This window comes from Bombina bombina, chromosome 4 (assembly GCF_027579735.1).
Source record: "Bombina bombina isolate aBomBom1 chromosome 4, aBomBom1.pri, whole genome shotgun sequence".
Lineage (NCBI taxonomy): Eukaryota > Metazoa > Chordata > Amphibia > Anura > Bombinatoridae > Bombina > Bombina bombina.
In genome coordinates this window covers 247918285-247936667 of record NC_069502.1, presented here as the reverse complement: position 1 = coordinate 247936667, position 18383 = coordinate 247918285, and the positions used below count along the sequence as shown (strand labels likewise).

At 40.3% G+C, this 18383-nt stretch overlaps 1 protein-coding gene across 1 annotated transcript in view; it reads left to right on the top strand.

The window, feature by feature from the left end:
- ANKMY1 (ankyrin repeat and MYND domain containing 1) overlaps positions 1-18383 on the top strand; it is a gene marked incomplete at its 5' end in the record, with an annotated part of 176442 nt that overhangs the window by 64294 nt on the left and 93765 nt on the right. Inside the window, 2 exons of the mRNA XM_053711515.1 lie at positions 624-795; positions 5085-5225. Coding sequence (XP_053567490.1) covers positions 624-795; positions 5085-5225 — 313 coding nt within the window. The remainder of the gene's footprint in view (positions 1-623; positions 796-5084; positions 5226-18383) is intronic.

Here is an 18383-nt window from a genome sequence, read left to right as displayed (position 1 = left end):
TCAAACGTTATGTATTATACAGTGTGCAGCATAGTAAATCATCTGCAATGCAACATTTAACTGCTCTAGTATTACCCAGTCTGCAATAATCATTCATAGAACAATCCTCAGCATAGTATTACTCAGTATTTAGTATGGTATCACACCCTCTGCTATCACACCCTCTGCTATCACAGTGCCATATTGGAAACCTTTATTAATGTGCCCTGAGATTAAATGGATATGAAACCCAAAAATGTTCTTTTGTGATTCAGACAGAGCATAACATTAAAAAAAATATTCCATTTTAGTTTTATTCTTTGTTCTCATAATATTCTTTGTTGAAAAGATACCTTCTGGAGCACTCATGATAGGAAATAGTTCTGCCATCTAGTGCTCTTGCAATAGATAAAAAAAATTGCAAAACTGCTGCCATATAGGGCTCCAGACTTGTGCATTCTCCTGAGTTTACGTCCTTGCTTTTCAACAAAATATACAAAGAGAACAAAGAAATGTGATAATGGAATTACATTAGAAAGTTGTTAAAATTGTATGATCTATCTGAATCATGGGGCTTTATGTCCTTTTAACATTATGGAACATTTAACCTCTCAAGCCCTAATTTCATTGTTTCACTTGTCTAGGGACACAGAAAGAAGAGCCACCTTGAACTTGCTTCTCTACCGAGGCGCTGACCCCAATATGTGCAGCATACCGATGTATGCCTTGTTCTTTGCAGTAAAAGCTGCTGACATTACCACTGTACGGTTACTGCTGGAGAGAGGGGCCCACACTGATGTCCGACTTGCCACAGAGGTAGAACGTAATGGGCTTTTTTGTTCCAATGATTATGCTGAAATGAGTTAGTTATTTCACAATCATTATTTTTATATTCATATTAAATACAACATATTCTATATTTTTATATTATTTTGTTCTATATTTGTTTTCTGCTGAAAAGTCTTCAATGCTCAGAAGTTCTTTTGTGTTTGATTTTCTGTGGGGGGGGGGGTTTCCGTTTCTGCAGTTTACCCTACTCAGGCCTAGTTTCCATTGAGGCGGTAAAGTTTGGAAACTGTTGGTAAAAACATTTATCTTCATTAAAGTCTATAGAGAATTTTTATGTTACCACTAGTTTCCAAACTTTACCGCCTCAATGCAAACTAGGCCTCAGTATGAGCATTCCATGACCTAGTTTTATGCTAATTCTCTATAGGTGATCTATAACCTAAGTATGCTCCAAATTGCCTTAATCAATTATTATTCTTATTCTTTATTTATAAAGCACCAACAGATTCTGCAGCGCTGCCCATGGGTACAAAGATAAAAGTACAACTGAGAAACAATACAAGACAACATTTTACAGACAAATACAGGGGGAATTGAGGGCCCTATTCCCGTGGGAACTTACAATCTAGATACATAACTTATCTCCCTGGATTTATAATCATTCGCCTAGATTACAAGTTTTGTCAGTAAAAACTTGCGGGGCTAACGAGCCTTTTTTTTCCCAGCTCTTACTTTAAACAACGTTGGTATTACAAGTTTTCTGAATGGCTGCGTTAGCCTTAGAAAAGTGAGCGTTGAGCAAATTTAGCTCCACTTCTACCTGTAATACCAGCATTGCTTACAGTAGCGGTAAGCTGGCTAAAACGTGCTCGTGCACGATTTCCCCATAGGACACAATGGGGCTGAGCTGGCTGAAAAAAACCCTAACACCTGTAAAAAAGCAGCGTCCAGCTCCTAACGCAGCCCCATTGTTTCCTATGGGGAAACACTTTCTAAGTCTACACCTAACACCCTAACATGAACCCCAAGTCTAAACACCCCTAACCTTACACTTATTAACCTCTAATCTGCCGCCCCCAACATCGTCGCCACCTGCATTATACTATTAACCCCTAATCTGCCGCTCCGGACACCGCTGCCACCTACATTATACCTATGAACCCCTAATCTGCTGCCCCTAACATCGCCGACACCTACATTATATTTATTAACCCCTAATCTTCCGTCCCCAACGTCGCCGCCACCTGCTTACACTTATTAACCCCTAATCTGCTGACCGGACATCGCCGCCACTATAATAAATGTATTAACCCCTAAACCGCCGCACTCCCGCCTCGCAAACACTATAATAAATTGTATTAACCCCTAATCTGCCGTCCCTAACATCGCCACCACCTACCTACAATTATTAACCCCTAATCTGCCGCCCCCAACGTCGCCGCTACTATAATAAAGTTATTAACCCCTAAACCTAAGTCTAACCCTAACAACCCCTAAGTTAAATATAATTTAAATAAAACGAAATAAAATTACTATAATTAAATAAATTAATCCTATTTAAAACTAAATACTTACCTATAAAATAAACCCTAATATAGCTACAATATAACTAATAGTTACATTGTAGCTATTTTAGGATTTATATTTATTTTACAGGCAACTTTAGATAATTGTAGTTAATTTATTTAATTAATTTATTGATAGTGTAGTGTTAGGTGTATTTGTAACTTAGGTTAGGATTCATTTTACAGGTAATTTTGTAATTATTTTAACTAGGTAGCTATTAAATAGTTATTAACTATTTAATTGCTATTGTACCTAGTTAAAATAAATACAAAGTTGCCTGTAAAATAAATATAAATCCTAAAATAGCTACAATGTAATTATTAAATTATATTGTAGCTATCTTATGGTTTATTTTATAGGTAAGTATTTAGTTTTAAATAGGATTAATTTATTTAATGATAGTAATTTTATTTAGATTTATTTAAATTATATTTAACTTAGGGGGGTGTTAGGGTTAGACTTAGGTTTAGGGGTTAATAACTTTATTATAGTAGCGGTGACGTTGGGGGCAGGAGATTAGGGGTTAATAATTGTAGGTAGGTGGCGGCAATGTTAGGGACGGCAGATTAGGGGTTAATACAATTTATTATAGTGTTTGCGAGGCGGGAGTGCGGCGGTTTAGGGGTTAATACATTTATTATAGTGGCGGCGATGTCCGGTCGGCATATTAGGGGTTAATAAGTGTAGGTAGGTGGCGGCGACGTTGGGGGGGGGCAGATTAGGGGTTCATAGGGATAATGTAGGTGGCGGCGATGTCTGGTCGGCAGATTAGGGGTTAAATAATTTTATTATAGTGTTTGTGATGTGGGGAGGCCTCGGTTTAGGGGTTCATAGGTAGTTTATGGGTGTTAGTGTACTTTGTAGCACTGTAGTTAAGAGCTTTATGTTCCGGCGTTAGCCCATAAAACTCTTAACTACTGGCTTTTATATGTGGTAGGTGTCTTGGAGGTAGAGGCTCTACCGCTCACTTTCTCCAAGACTTTTAATACCAGCGTTAGCCAAATCCCATTAAAAAGATAGGATACACAATTGACGTAAGGGGGATTTGCGGTAGCCTCGAGTCGCGGAAGAAAAGTGAGCGGTGAGCCTCTACCTGCCAAACTTGTAATACCAGCGTTAGAAAAAAAGCAGCGTTGGGACCTCTCAATGCTGCTTTTTAAGGCTAACGCAAAACTCGTAATCTCGCCGATTATTTCTTTCTAAGGTGGTGATAGTCCTTACTTGTGGGAATTCATCTCCTGGCGACCAGGAGGAGGCAGACACCCCACGCAGAGCTTCAAGTTCTCCTCCCACTTCCTCTTCCCTCCCAGTATTTGTCTTTGCCTAGTCTAGAAGATAGAGGTGCTATTTTCTTCAGATTAAAGGGATATTATCCCAAAACGTCTCCTTCAATGGATAGTTCCTAGAAGAGAGGGAAATAGGAGAGTACTGGCTGTGCAAAGTAAATCTTCTCTCTGGAGTTGTGGTCACAAGGCTGCCATGGGTGTCGCTGGGACAGTTACTTTAGCCTCCTCCTGCTTGGCCTTGCGATGTACTTCCTCAGTTTATCCTGTACTGTAAGTTACAGTACAGGGTGGGCAATCTCCTGTATCCTCAGACTATGTCAGGCAAGTAAGATAAGTGGTGTGGGCATAGACTGGGGAAGTACCTGCATCTTCACACAGGCTATATATAGTAGGTACACTGCATAGTATGCATCATATTGTACTGATTCCTGAAGCAATCGGCTCCAAATTCACAAGTGTCAGACAAGTACCTTAGTAGTTAGAGGAAGTTATGCTTAAAGGGACAGTTTACTATAAAATTGTTTTTCCCTTAATGTGTTTTCTATTACTTTTTTTTACCAGCTGCAGTTGATTTTTTTTGTTTTCAAAGCCACAACCTAATAAAATAGGTTGAGCTTGTAGGTATAATCAGATCTCATTACATTATCACATTGTATATATATACATGCTACTTTATCTTATATCTGTCCGTAAACCAATCACCAATACTTTGAGAGAATAATGGAAAATTAACATTTTATTACCTTTTCTCTTCTATACCCCACTGGGAGTGTTATTTCTTCTACTGGCTGTGTTTACACAGCTTGGACTTAAAGGGACAGTATTCAGTATATTTTCATATAACTGCATGTTATAGACACCACTGTAAAGAATAATATGCACATATTCTGATCTAAAAATCCAATATAAAACCGTTTAAAAACTTACTTAGAAGCTCCCAATTTAGCCCTGTTGAAAAGATTAGCTGGAACACCCGCTGCAAGTGGTTCTATAGCAAGTAAAATAGACACTCCCCCTCCCCTTTCCTCTGCATATGACCCTTTACACAAACAGCAGCAAGCTGGAGTAGGTATACATCAGTATTCTTCAAAAAATTTAGGGCTTGGTTAGGAATCTGAAAATCAATGCAATGTTATTTGAAAATAAGCAAAATTGTGCATTTTTTTAAAAAAATTGCTGTGTAGGCTAAATGGATCATCTACAAAACATTTATGCAAAGAAAAAATCTATTGTATAATGTCCCTTTAAGGCCAAAGAATTTCAGGATAGGTGGGAATACCACAAGCTAAATCAACTAATAAGCACATTAATTTCCAGTGAGCCAGACTATTGAATGAATAAACCATAGGTAACCAAAAACTGTCAGAAAATGAGTTGATTTCTGTCTAACCTAATTTGGTTCCTTTGCATATGTCTATTTAGAAATGGCTATTAAGATAAGCTTACTGTATGCATTTTCCTCAGCATGGTGCACTGACGCCTCTTCATATTGCTGCTGCAATTCCAGGAATTGAGGGGGTCAAAATAACAGAACTTCTGCTACATGCAGCGGCAGATCCTAACATCAGAGTGGAAAATGATGATTACATATTTGAACATGACAAGGTAATATTTAGACGTCTCACTTTCAGAACAAAGGCAAAAAAAGATTGCATAATATATAATAATATTATTATACTCTTCCTGATTGGTGTTATATGTATAACCAGCCACTGGTTGTATCAGTTTGATTTTTCTCCAACATTGGTGTGTCCGGTCCACGGCGTCATCCATAACTTGTGGGAATATCTCTTCCCCAACAGGAAATGGCAAAGAGTACAGCAAAAGCTGTCCATATAGTCCCTCCTAGGCTCCGCCCACCGCAGTCATTCTCTTTGCCGTTGCACAGGCAACATCTCCACGGAGATGGTGAAGAGTATGTGGTGTTTAGTTGTAGTTTTTTATTCTACTATCAAGAGTTTGTTATTTTAAAATAGTGCTGGTATGTACTATTTACTCTGAAACAGAAAAAGATGAAGAGTTCTGTTTGTGAGAGGAATATGATTTTAGCAGCAGTAACTAAAATCGTTTGCTGTTTCCACATAGGACTGTTGAGATGAAATAACTTCAGTTGGGGGAAACAGTTAGCAGACTTTTCTGCCTAAGGTATGACTAGCTATTTTTCTAACAAGACTGTGTAATGCTGGAAGGCTGTCATTTCTCCTCATGGGGACCGGTAAGCCATTTTCTTAGTCTCAAACAGAATAAAGGGCTTAATATGGGCTGTAAAACTGGTAGACACTTTTATGGGCAAGATCGATTGCTTTATTTGGGCATTTTATGAAGCTTGATGTTGATATTCACACTTATAAACTTTGGGGAACGTTTTTTTTTTAACGTCAGGCACTGGTTTAGACACCTTTTCAGTCAGGAAGGACCTTCCCTGTAGTAGGCTGAGCCTCATTTTCGCGCCATTACTGCGCAGTTACTTTTGAGAGCAGGACATGCAGCTGCATGTGTGTGGGTCTGAAAGTTGTTGAAAAGGTTCCTAACAGGCTTCATTGGTATCGTATACCCCCTGGGTTTGGTAAAGTCGCAGCAAAGGATGTAGCTGGGACTGTAGAGGGGTTAAAACTGTAACCGGCTCCGGTTTCTTCATTTTAAGGGTTAAAGGTCTCAAATTTGGGGTGCAATACTTTGAATGCTTTAAGACACTGTGGTGAAAATTTGGTTAAATTTGAACAATTCCTTCATAGTTTTTCACATATTCAGTAATAAAGTGTGCACTGTTTAAAATTTAAAGAGACAGTAACGGTTTTGTTTAAAAACGTTTTTTGTACTTTATTGACAAGTTTAAGCCTGTTTAACATGTCTGTGCCTTCAGATAAACTATGTTCTGTATGTATGGAAGCCAATGTGTCTCCCCCTTCAAAATTGTGTGATAATTGTGCCATAGCGTCCAAACAAAGTAAGGACAGTACTGCCACAGATAGTAAAGTTGCCCAAGATGATTCATCAGATGAAGGGAGTAGACATAGTTCTACATCATCTCCTTCTGTGTCTACACCAGTTTTGCCCACGCAGGAGACCCCTAGTACTTCTAGCGCGCCAATGCTTATTACTATGCAACAATTGACGGCAGTAATGGATAACTCCATAGCAAATATTTTATCCAAAATGCCTGCATATCAGAGAAAGCGCGATTGCTCTGTTTTAAACACTGTAGAGCAGGAGGGCGCTGATGATAATTGCTCTGTCATACCCTCACACCAATCTGAAGGGGCCATGAGGGAGGTTTTGTCAGATGGGGAAATTTCAGATTCAGGTAGAATTTCTCAACAGGCAGAACCTGATGTTGTGACATTTAAATTTAAATTAGAGCATCTCCGCGCACTGCTTAAGGAGGTGTTATCTACTCTGGATGATTGTGACAACCTGGTCATTCCAGAAAAATTGTGCAAGATGGACAAGTTCCTAGAGGTTCCGGTGCACCCCGACGCTTTTCCTATACCCAAGCGGGTGGCGGACATAGTGAATAAGGAGTGGGAGAAGCCCGGCATACCTTTTGTTCCCCCTCCTATATTTAAGAAATTATTTCCTATGGTCGACCCCAGAAAGGACTTATGGCAGACAGTCCCTAAGGTCGAGGGGGCAGTTTCTACACTAGCCAAGCGCACTACTATTCCTATAGAGGATAATTGTGCTTTCAAAGATCCTATGGATAAAAAATTGGAGGGTTTGCTTAACCCCTTAATGACCGCAGCACTTTTCCATTTTCTGTCCGTTTGGGACCAAGGCTATTTTTACATTTCTGCAGCGTTTGTGTTTAGCTGTAATTTTCCTCTTACTCATTTACTGTACCCACACATATTATATACCGTTTTTCTCGCCATTAAGTGGACTTTTTAAAGATACCATTATTTTCATCATATCTTATAATTTACTATAAAAAAAATTATATAATATGAGGAAAAAATGGAAAAAAACACACTTTTTCAAACTTTGACCCCCAAAATCTGTTACACATCTACAACCACCAAAAAACACCCATGCTAAATAGTTTCTAAATTTTGTCCTGAGTTTAGAAATACCCAATGTTTACATGTTCTTCGCTTTTTTTGTAAGTTATAAGGCAATAAATACAAGCAGCACTTTGCTATTTCCAAACCCCTTTTTTTCAAAATTAGCGCTAGTTACATTGGGACACTGATATCTGTCAGGAATCCCTGAAAATCCCTTAACATGTATATATTTTTTTTTAGAAGACACCCCAAAGTATTGATCTAGGCCCATTTTGGTATATTTCATGCCACCATTTCACCGCCAAATGCAATCAAATAAAGAAAATCGTTCACTTTTTCACAATTTTTTTGACAAACTTTAGGTTTCTCACTGAAATTATTTACAAACAACTTGTGCAATTATGGCATAAATGGTTGTAAATTATTCTCTGAGATCCCCTTTGTTCAGAAATAGCAGACATGTATGGCTTTTGTTGTTGCTTTTTGGTAATTAGAAGGACGCTAAATGCCACTGCGCACCACAAGTGTATTATGCCCAGCAGTTAAGGGGTTAATTAGGGAGCATGTAGGGAGCTTCTAGGGTTAATTTTAGCTTTAGTGTAGTGTAGTAGACAACCCAAAGTATTGATCTAGGCCCATTTTGGTATATTTCATGCCACCATTTCACCGCCAGATGCGATCAAATTAAAAAAAACGTTAAATTTTTCACAATTTTAGGTTTCTCACTGAAATCATTTACAAACAGCTTGTGACATTATGTCACAAATGGTTGTCAATGCTTCTCTGGGATCCCCTTTGTTCAGAAATAGCAGACATATATGACTTTGGCGTTGCTTTTTGGTAATTAGAAGGCCGCTAAATGCCGCTGCACATCACACGTGTATTATGTCTAGCAGTGAAGGGGTTAATTAGGTAGCTTGTAGGGAGCTTGCAGGGTTAATTTTAGCTTTAGTGTAGAGATCAGCCTCCCACCTGACACATCACACCCCCTGATCCCTCCCAAACAGCTCCCTTCCCTCCCCCACCCCACAATTTTCCCCGCCATCTTAAGTACTGGCAGAATGTCTGCCAGTACAAAAATAAAGGGAATCTTTGTTTTTTTTAAAAAAAATTGTATAGCATATTTACATATGCTGCTGTTTAGGATCCCCCTTAGCCCCCAACCTCCCTGATCCCCCCTCAAACATCTCTCTAACCATCCCCCTTTGCCTTTTTGGGGGCCATCTTGGGTACTGGCAGCTATCTGCCAGTACCCAATTTGCAGAAAAAAATGTTGTTTTTTTTTATTTTTCCCCATTTTTTTTTCTGTAGTGTAGCTTCCCTCCCACATACTAACCCAACACCCCCTGATTTCGGTTTTTATTTTTATTAATTCTACGTTTTAGAACCCTGATGAGCAAATCCTTTTCTGTAGTGTAGCGGTTCCCACCCGCTCCCTCCCGTGCACGCGCCCGCCCCCTCCCTATCGTGCACGCGCGCGCGCCCGTGCGCACCCCCGGTCATCCCCGCCCACGATCCTGCCCCCCTCCACATCACTGGGCCCATCGATGGCCGCCACCCGCCTCCCACCCACCAACGATACCAGCCATCGATGTCCGGTGCAGAGAGGGCCACAGAGTGGCTCTCTCTGCATCGGATGGCCATACATGGTTATTGCAGGATGCCTCCATATCGAGGCATCACTGCAATAACCGGAAAGCAGCTGTAAGCGAGCAGGATCGCTTCCAGCTGCTTTCCACACCGAGGACGTGCAGGGTACGTTCTCAGGCATTAACTGCCTTTTTTTTGAGGACGTACCCTGCACGTCCTCGGTCATTAAGGGGTTAAAAAGATTTTTGTACAGCAAGGTTACCTCCTGCAACCTATTTCGTGCATTATTCCTGTCACTACAGCAGCGTGGTTCTGGTTCGAGGAACTAGAAAAGTCGCTCAGTAGAGAGACTCCGTATGAGGAGGTTATGGACAGAGTTCACGCACTTAAGTTAGCTAATTCCTTTATTTTAGATGCCGCTTTGCAGTTAGCTAGATTAGCGGCGAAAAATTCTGGGTTTGCAATTGTGGCGCGCAGAGCGCTCTGGCTAAAGTCTTGGTCAGCGGATGTATCTTCCAAGACAAAATTGCTTAATATCCCTTTCAAGGGTAAAACTCTTTTTGGGCCAGAATTGAAAGAGATTATCTCAGACATCACTGGGGGTAAGGGCCACGCCCTCCCACAAGATAGGCCTTTCAAAGCCAAAAATAAGTCTAATTTTCGTTCCTTTCGCAATATCAGGAACGGACCGGCCTCCAACTCTGCAGCCTCTAGACAAGAGGGTAATGCTTCGCAAACCAAACCAGCTTGGAAACCGATGCAAGGCTGGAACAAGAGTAAGCAGGCCAAGAAACCTGCTGCTGCTAACAAAACAGCATGAAGGAGTAGCCCCCGATCCGGGACCGGATCTAGTAGGGGGCAGACTCTCTCTCTTCGCTCAGGCTTGGGCAAGAGATGTTCAGGACCCCTGGGCACTAGAAATAGTTTCTCAGGGTTATCTTCTGGAATTCAAGGAACTACCCCCAAGGGGAAGGTTCCACATGTCTCACTTATCTTCAAACCAAATAAAGAGACAGGCATTCTTACATTGTGTAGAAGACCTGTTAAAAATGGGAGTGATACACCCAGTTCCAACCGTGGAACAAGGAATGGGGTTTTACTGAAATCTGTTTGTGGTTCCCAAAAAAGAGGGAACCTTCAGACCAATTCTGGATTTAAAGATCCTAAACAAATTTCTCAGAGTGCCATCGTTCAAAATGGAAACCATTCGAACGATTTTACCTACAATCCAGGAGGGTCAATTTATGACTACCGTGGATCTAAAGGATGCGTATCTACATATTCCTATGCACAAAGATCATCATCAGTTCCTAAGGTTCGCCTTTCTGGACAAACATTACCAGTTTGTGGCTCTCCCATTCGGGCTAGCCACTGCTCCAAGGATTTTCACAAAGGTACTCGGGTCCCTTCTAGCGGTTCTAAGACCAAGGGGCATTGCAGTGGCACCTTACTTGGACGACATTCTGATACAAGTGTCGTCTCTTTCAAAGGCAAAGGCTCACACAGACATCGTTCTGGCCTTTCTCAGATCTCACGGATGGAAAGTGAACATAGAAAAAAGTTCCCTGTCTCCGTCGACAAGAGTTCCTTTCTTGGGGACAATAATAGATTCTTTAGAAATGAAGATTTTCCTGACAGATGTCAGAAGGTCAAAACTTCTAAGCGCTTGTCAAGTTCTTCATTCTGTTCCACGTCCTTCCATAGCTCAGTGCATGGAAGTAGTAGGGTTGATGGTTGCAGCAATGGACATAGTTCCTTTTGCGCGAATTCATCTAAGACCATTACAACTGTGCATGCTGAAACAGTGGAATGGGGACTATACAGACTTGTCTCCAGTGATTCAAGTAGATCAGAAGACCAGAGACTCACTCCGTTGGTGGCTAACCCAGGACCACCTGTCCCAGGGAATGAGTTTCCGCAGACCAGAGTGGGTCATCGTCACGACCGACGCCAGTCTAGTGGGCTGGGGCGCGGTCTGGAACTCCCTGAAAGCTCAGGGGCTATGGTCTCGGGAAGAGTCTCTTCTCCCGATAAACATTCTGGAACTGAGAGCGATATTCAATGCTCTCAAGGCTTGGCCTCAACTAGCAAAGGCCAGATTCATAAGATTCCAATCAGACAACATGACGACTGTTGCTTACATCAATCATCAGGGGGGAACAAGGAATTCCCTGGCGATGAGAGAAGTGACCAAAATCATAAAATGGGCGGAGGATCACTCCTGCCACCTATCTGCGATCCACATCCCAGGAGTGGAAAACTGGGAGGCGGATTATCTGAGTCGTCAGACATTCCATCCGGGGGAGTGGGAACTCCACCCGGAGATATTTGCCCAGTTGACTCAATTATGGGGCATTCCAGACATGGATCTAATGGCATCTCGTCAGAACTTCAAGGTTCCTTGCTACAGGTCCAGATCCAGGGATCCCAAGGCGACTCTAGTGGATGCATTAGTAGCGCCTTGGACCTTCAACCTAGCTTATGTGTTTCCACCGTTTCCTCTCATTCCCAGGCTGGTAGCCAGGATCAAGCAGGAGAGGGCCTCGGTGATCTTGATAGCTCCTGCGTGGCCACGCAGGACTTGGTATGCAGACCTGGTGAATATGTCATCGGCTCCACCATGGAAGCTACCTTTGAGACAGGATCTTCTAGTACAAGGTCCATTCGAACATCCAAATCTAGTTTCCCTTCAGCTAACGGCTTGGAAATTGAACGCTTGATTTTATCTAAGCGTGGGTTTTCGGATTCTGTAATAGATACTCTGATACAAGCCAGAAAACCAGTAACTAGGAAGATTTACCATAAAATATGGAAAAGATATATCTGTTGGTGTGAATCCAAGGGATTCTCATGGAGTAAGATCAAAATTCCTAGGATCCTTTCTTTTCTCCAAGAAGGTTTGGATAAGGGATTATCAGCGAGTTCTCTAAAGGGACAGATTTCTGCTTTATCTGTCTTATTACACAAACGACTGGCAGCTGTGCCTGATGTTCAAGCTTTTGTTCAGGCTTTGGTCAGGATCAAGCCTGTTTACAGACCTTTGACTCCTCCCTGGAGTCTGAATTTAGTTCTTTCAGTTCTTCAAGGGGTTCCGTTTGAACCTCTACATTCCATAGATATCAAGATGTTATCTTGGAAAGTTCTGTTTTTGGTTGCTATTTCTTCTGCTAGAAGAGTTTCTGAGTTATCTGCTCTGCAGTGTAATCCGCCCTATCTGGTGTTCCATTCAGATAAGGTTGTTTTGCGTACTAAGCCTGGTTTCCTTCCAAAGGTTGTTTCCAACAAGAATATTAACCAGGAAATAGTTGTGCCTTCTTTGTGTCCGAATCCAGTTTCAAAGAAGGAACGTTTGTTACACAATCTAGATGTAGTTCGTGCTTTAAAGTTCTATTTAGAAGCAACAAAGGATTTCAGACAAACGTCTTCTCTGTTTGTCGTTTATTCTGGCAAGTGGAGAGGTCAAAAAGCTACTGCTACCTCTCTTTCCTTTTGGCTGAAAAGCATCATCCGATTGGCTTACGAGACTGCCGGACGGCAGCCTCCTGAACGCATCACAGCTCACTCTACTAGGGCTGTGGCTTCCACATGGGCCTTCAAGAACGAGGCTTCTGTTGACCAGATATGTAAGGCAGCGACTTGGCCTTCCCTGCACACTTTTACCAAATTCTACAAATTTGATACTTTTGCTTCTTCGGAGGCTATTTTTGGGAGAAAGGTTTTGCAAGCCGTGGTGCCTTCCGTTTAGGCAACCTGATTGGCTCCCTCCCTTCATCCGTGTCCTAAAGCTTTGGTATTGGTTCCCACAAGTTATGGATGACGCCGTGGACCGGACACACCAATGTTGGAGAAAACAGAATTTATGCTTACCTGATAAATTACTTTCTCCAACGGTGTGTCCGGTCCACGGCCCGCCCTGGTTTTTTAATCAGGTTTGATGAATTTATTTCTTTAACTACAGTCACCACGGCACCCTATGGTTTCTCCTGTTTTTCTCCTGTCCGTCGGTCGAATGACTGGGGTGGGCGGAGCCTAGGAGGGACTATATGGACAGCTTTTGCTGTACTCTTTGCCATTTCCTGTTGGGGAAGAGATATTCCCACAAGTTATGGATGACGCGTGGACCGGACACAAGTAATTTATCAGGTAAGCATAAATTCCCGACTATATCCTTGTGTTTTATTCACGGGAGTGTAGGTGCTATGTAGTATTATGATTGGTAACAGTAAGCAAGAGAGGCAAAGAGGCCACTACTTGGTGACAGACTACATTTATAACACTCAAGGGGTTAATGCATTATCAGTTCGTAAATAACTGTACAACAAATAGTACAACACCAGAGAGAGAAACTAGACGGCTTAAATGCACAGTTTCAGCTTGGAGATTAAAACATAACTTTTATTAGTACGCAAAAAAAATAATAATTAAAAACACTCTTAGGTGCTTAACGATAGTGCGAAGAACAGTGTTGGTAGTAGAAATAAAAGTAAGTGAAGCTACTGGGGTACGCAAGTAGAGAAAATCAATGTGACTGCATAAATTTGCAGTTATCTAAACACTTGCTCTAAAAGATGTATGGGGGGGTCATTGACTATGGCACGGTATGTGCAGGGTTATGACAGTGAGTCATAAATGAAGGCACTAAAGCGCTAAACAGCACCTGATTAGTTGGTATTACCTATGTATAAATGTTGTATTGGTATATATTGCAACAAATAAGTGGTAAGATAGGCACTGTCACAAATCGCTTGTTGACATTAACTCATGCACTCCTATTGCGTGTTAGCTTATAATGCAGTAGATGCAAGCGTAACATTATATTGCGAAGGGGAAATTGGATCTTGATCCCCCGTTGCTAGTCTCCTGATGTTAGTGAAGGAGTCTTATGTTAATTATATGTTCCAATAATCTATTAAACAGTCCAATAGTAGTATAGCGAATTGAATTGTGCACAAATGGTTTACGGTGAAGTGGCTCATATGAATTATGCCCCCAGATACTAATAAAAGTAAGGCAATTTTAACTCCGATTGTGTGTTTAACTGTAACGCCTGAATTTGTAGTTACGATAATACTGAGTAAATATCTTGAAGATACTTTGTACTTCTACAATTATGTACCTTTTAACCTAATAGTTAATCTGTAGCAACTAGAAATGTTGTCACAGATTAAGAAGTAACAGTATCGCTTAGCCTGTATAAGCGTTACACACCACACCAAATTACATACGAGTCAGATGAGCTAGAGCTTCCACTACAACAATATAATATGACTTATGTGTAATGTTGCGTGAATGGCATGTGCCTATTAGAACTACACCCTGATAATACTGGTCCAAGTAATAGAAAAGCAAACCTTAATGAGAGATAGCAAATAAGGCTGACTAAATAGTAAAAAATGCCCCCAAAAAATTAACGGACTATTGTAGTACCACAGAAAGTTTCACATAGTATGAAAGTTTACGAAACACCTACTAATTTAGCAAAATAAGCGACCTAAGGCTTTATAAAAATACAGGAGCTCCAGGGCTCCTCACCAATTCCCTAGCGTCCCTGACATGTTTCACCCTAACGGCTTTTTCAAAGGGTGAGCGCGCCGCTCACTGACTGGCTATTTATGGCGTGTGAACTCCACCTGCTGAGATGAGTCATCCCTGGCTAGCCAATCCTGAATGTTACTCCATTTACAACAGAGGATGCTTGGAGCCAGATGCTATCCTATTGATAATTGGCTGGGTAGGTGTTCAAAAGATGTTAGGCTGTAGTTCATTGGAATATGAATCCACAGATCACTATTGATTATTAGACATAGCTTATGTGTGTCTTTATAAATTGTAATAAGATACCATAGGTTGGGAAATGTAATGAAAACACTAGTGACAATTATGAATGTACATGTTGCTGAGCGTGATTACGGGATACATTGATAATTTGAACATTGCTACTTGGAGACCAAAGCCTGCCTGTGTATATAATAATCACATTATTATTGATAAGTATAACAAAGCGTATTGTATATCAAAGAAGGTCAGCATCTGGTCACTAGTTTATGTCCTCCAAGTAAATTGAAAAGACCAACTTGCAATAGGGAGTTAGTATCCCTTATTAGTCTTCATGCTCCTACTAGATTACGTGTGAGCTTCTCCGTAATAGCACTTAAAGAAATATACAAAAATTATTATGTGAACGAGTGTGCCACACTGTGTGAGTTGTGTTAAAACAAACTTATCAGATGACAGTATGTGATAAATAAGGATAGTGTGAGTCTGTACTATGTACAATTGTTATGTCAATTAGTGATTCAAACTTAGTGTTACTTGATTCTAAATGAGTGTGAAAAGGGGGATCCACAACTCATATAATGATTGAAAAATAAATGAAAGTGCAAAGATTATTACTGCTGGGTGCATGTGTGTTAATACTGATATCAGTGTTTCTGATTAACGGATTATCCGAGTGCTTTGAAATAACCATTTTATAATTTCACGTGATGTGTTCTAGTGCTGTGACTTGAGTAGCTTGTGTCACATAAATTGTGTTTGTACCAATTCCCACCATTCGTTTTATGTGCCCTAAGCCAGTGGAAGAAACTATAATGATGGCCTCTAAAATAAAGAGGCTACTGTATAAGTCCTCTTATAAAAATGGAGAAAAGTTGTTTTGTTCATTGAGACCGGATGGCTGTACCGTGTTCATTAAGAAAATCCATTTGCTTTCAGCTCGCAACAAAGTTTTTTCTAGGTCACCTCTAATTCCAAACTTCACTTTCTGCCACCCAAAACATTTTAGGTCACTTTGTTTGGAGTTGTGTTTGTTTAAAAAATTCCTAGCAACAGAGGTCAATTGTTTTCCTGCTTGAAGATCTTTGGCAGCATTTTTAATATTTCTGAGATGTTCTTGTAATCTCACCCTAACTTTTCTGGTTGTCATACCAATATAAAGTAAATTGCATTTGCACTGTAGCACATACACTACCCCTTCAGTTTGACAGTTATTGTGTGCATTTATCGAATGACTCTTGTTGAAGCAGACATGTATTGTCTGTATTTTTAGCATAAAGCTGCATATTGAACGTACCGCATTTGAAGGATCCATGAGTGAATGTGCTAGATGTTTTAGTGCCCTCTAGATGGCTAGAGCTGATGAGATATTTAAGGTTTCTACTTCTTCTGTATCCCGTTTGGATCTTATTGCCCAAAACATTTTTTAGAATGGGATCAGACATAAGAATGGGCCAGTTATCTTGTAATATAGTTTTGATGTGTGGACTTTCTGGATTGTACGTGGATATAAACCTGATTCCATCTTGTGTAGGTTTTGCTTTTTTCTGAAGTAGTTCTTTTCTATTAGTTGTTCTTGCTCTGTGTTCTGCCTTCTTAATTGCCCTTTTACTGTAGCCTCTTAATAAAAGTCTTTCAGTAAGTTCCTTTGCTCTTTTATGGTAATTTAAAACCGAGGAGCAATTTCTCCTCATTCTTAAAAATTCTCCCACGGAGAGGGCTTGAATCGTGTTGGGGGCATGAGCGCTTGAGCTATGAAGAACACTATTGGTAGCAGTGGGTTTTCTGTGTACATCCACGGAAAGTGTACCTGCCTTAGTTTTGCTTATTTCCAAGTCCAAAAAGTTGAATTTAGTTAAACCGGCATCATAAGTCAATTTGATATTAAAGGGGTTCATATTCAGATTCAGAAGAAATAGATCCAATTCCTCTTTGGTGCCCTCCCATAGGAAGAGCACGTCGTCTATATAGCGCATCCAAAGTGGAATCTTGTCCAGAAAAGAGGAATTAGAATCTGAGAACACAGTTTTGTGCTCCCACCAGCCTAAAAAAAGATTGGCATAGGTGGGAGCACATGCTGTGCCCATCGCAGTGCCTCTTGTTTGTAAGAAAAAACTATTGTTGAAGGTGAAATAGTTATGTTTAAGTACAAAACTTAATAGTTGTAGTATAAATTTGTCATGTATGTGATCTTCAGATCCCATTGAAAGGAACCATTGAACCGCTTCTAATCCCAACTCATGTTGAATGCAGGTATATAACGATTCTACATCAGCTGTTACCAACCAGGTGTTAGTGGAAATGTTAATATCATCCAATTGTACCAAGACATCTGTGGTGTCCTGTACATATGATGTAATTTGTGTCAGATAATTTCTGAGTCTATAATCAATATATTTACTCGCCTTCTCAGTAAGACTGTTGATTCCTGATACTATTGGTCGTCCTGGGGGGTGAGTTTTGTTTTTGTGGATCTTAGGAATTAAATAAAAGGTAGCCACAATGGGGTTTGTTACTTTAATTAATAGATTAACATTAATAGATATTCTTGAGTAGGATTATATCCCAGTTTTAAGTAACATGAAACATCTCGTAATTGTTTATCTGTTTCCTGTCTGTACATGTCAAGAGGCCACAAAACAATGTTACCCCCCTTGTCTGAGTTTCTGATGATCACATCCTGCCAAGATTGTAAATCTTTCAAGGCCTTTCTTTCCTTGATAGTCAGATTCTGTCCTTGATTTTTCTTATCTGTGATTTCAAGTATTTTGTCACAGACTATATCATTAAACACCTGTAGTTGTGAACACTGATTGAGCTTAGGCATGAATATAGATTTATTCTTGATTTTATCTCGCCAATTTGTTCTAGTTTCATTCTCAGAAAGGGTGCCTGAGGATAATTCACTTTCTGAAAGAAGATTTTCTAGGTCTTCAAGAATGTTTCTTTCCTCAACTGACAATGAATTCAAATCCATTTGGTTGGTCATCTGGGATTTATTAGTGTAGAATCTTTTGAGAGCAATTTTTCGTATAAAAAGTTGGACATCTTTGATTATTTCAAATTTGTCCAAGTAGGGAGTGGGACAAAAAGTCATACCTCTTGAAAATGTACTTGTTCATGTTCTTTAGTCAATAATTTTTGGGATAAATTAATAATTCTCAATGAGTCATTTTGATCTGAGAGAATGGGCTTGGTGGTCTCGGGGGTCTCTTTTTTTGTGTGCCTTGTTGTGTGGTTGGCTTTTGTTGTTTCTTTTTGGTTTTCTTTTGGGTTTGCCCCCTGCCTCTTCTGGTGTGTCTGCCCCTAAAAAATCTTTTCTTTTGCCCCTTGTAATTCTCATGTGACTCTCTAGGGTAGATGGTTGTGGTTCATTGTTGGATTCTTGTGTTTCAGA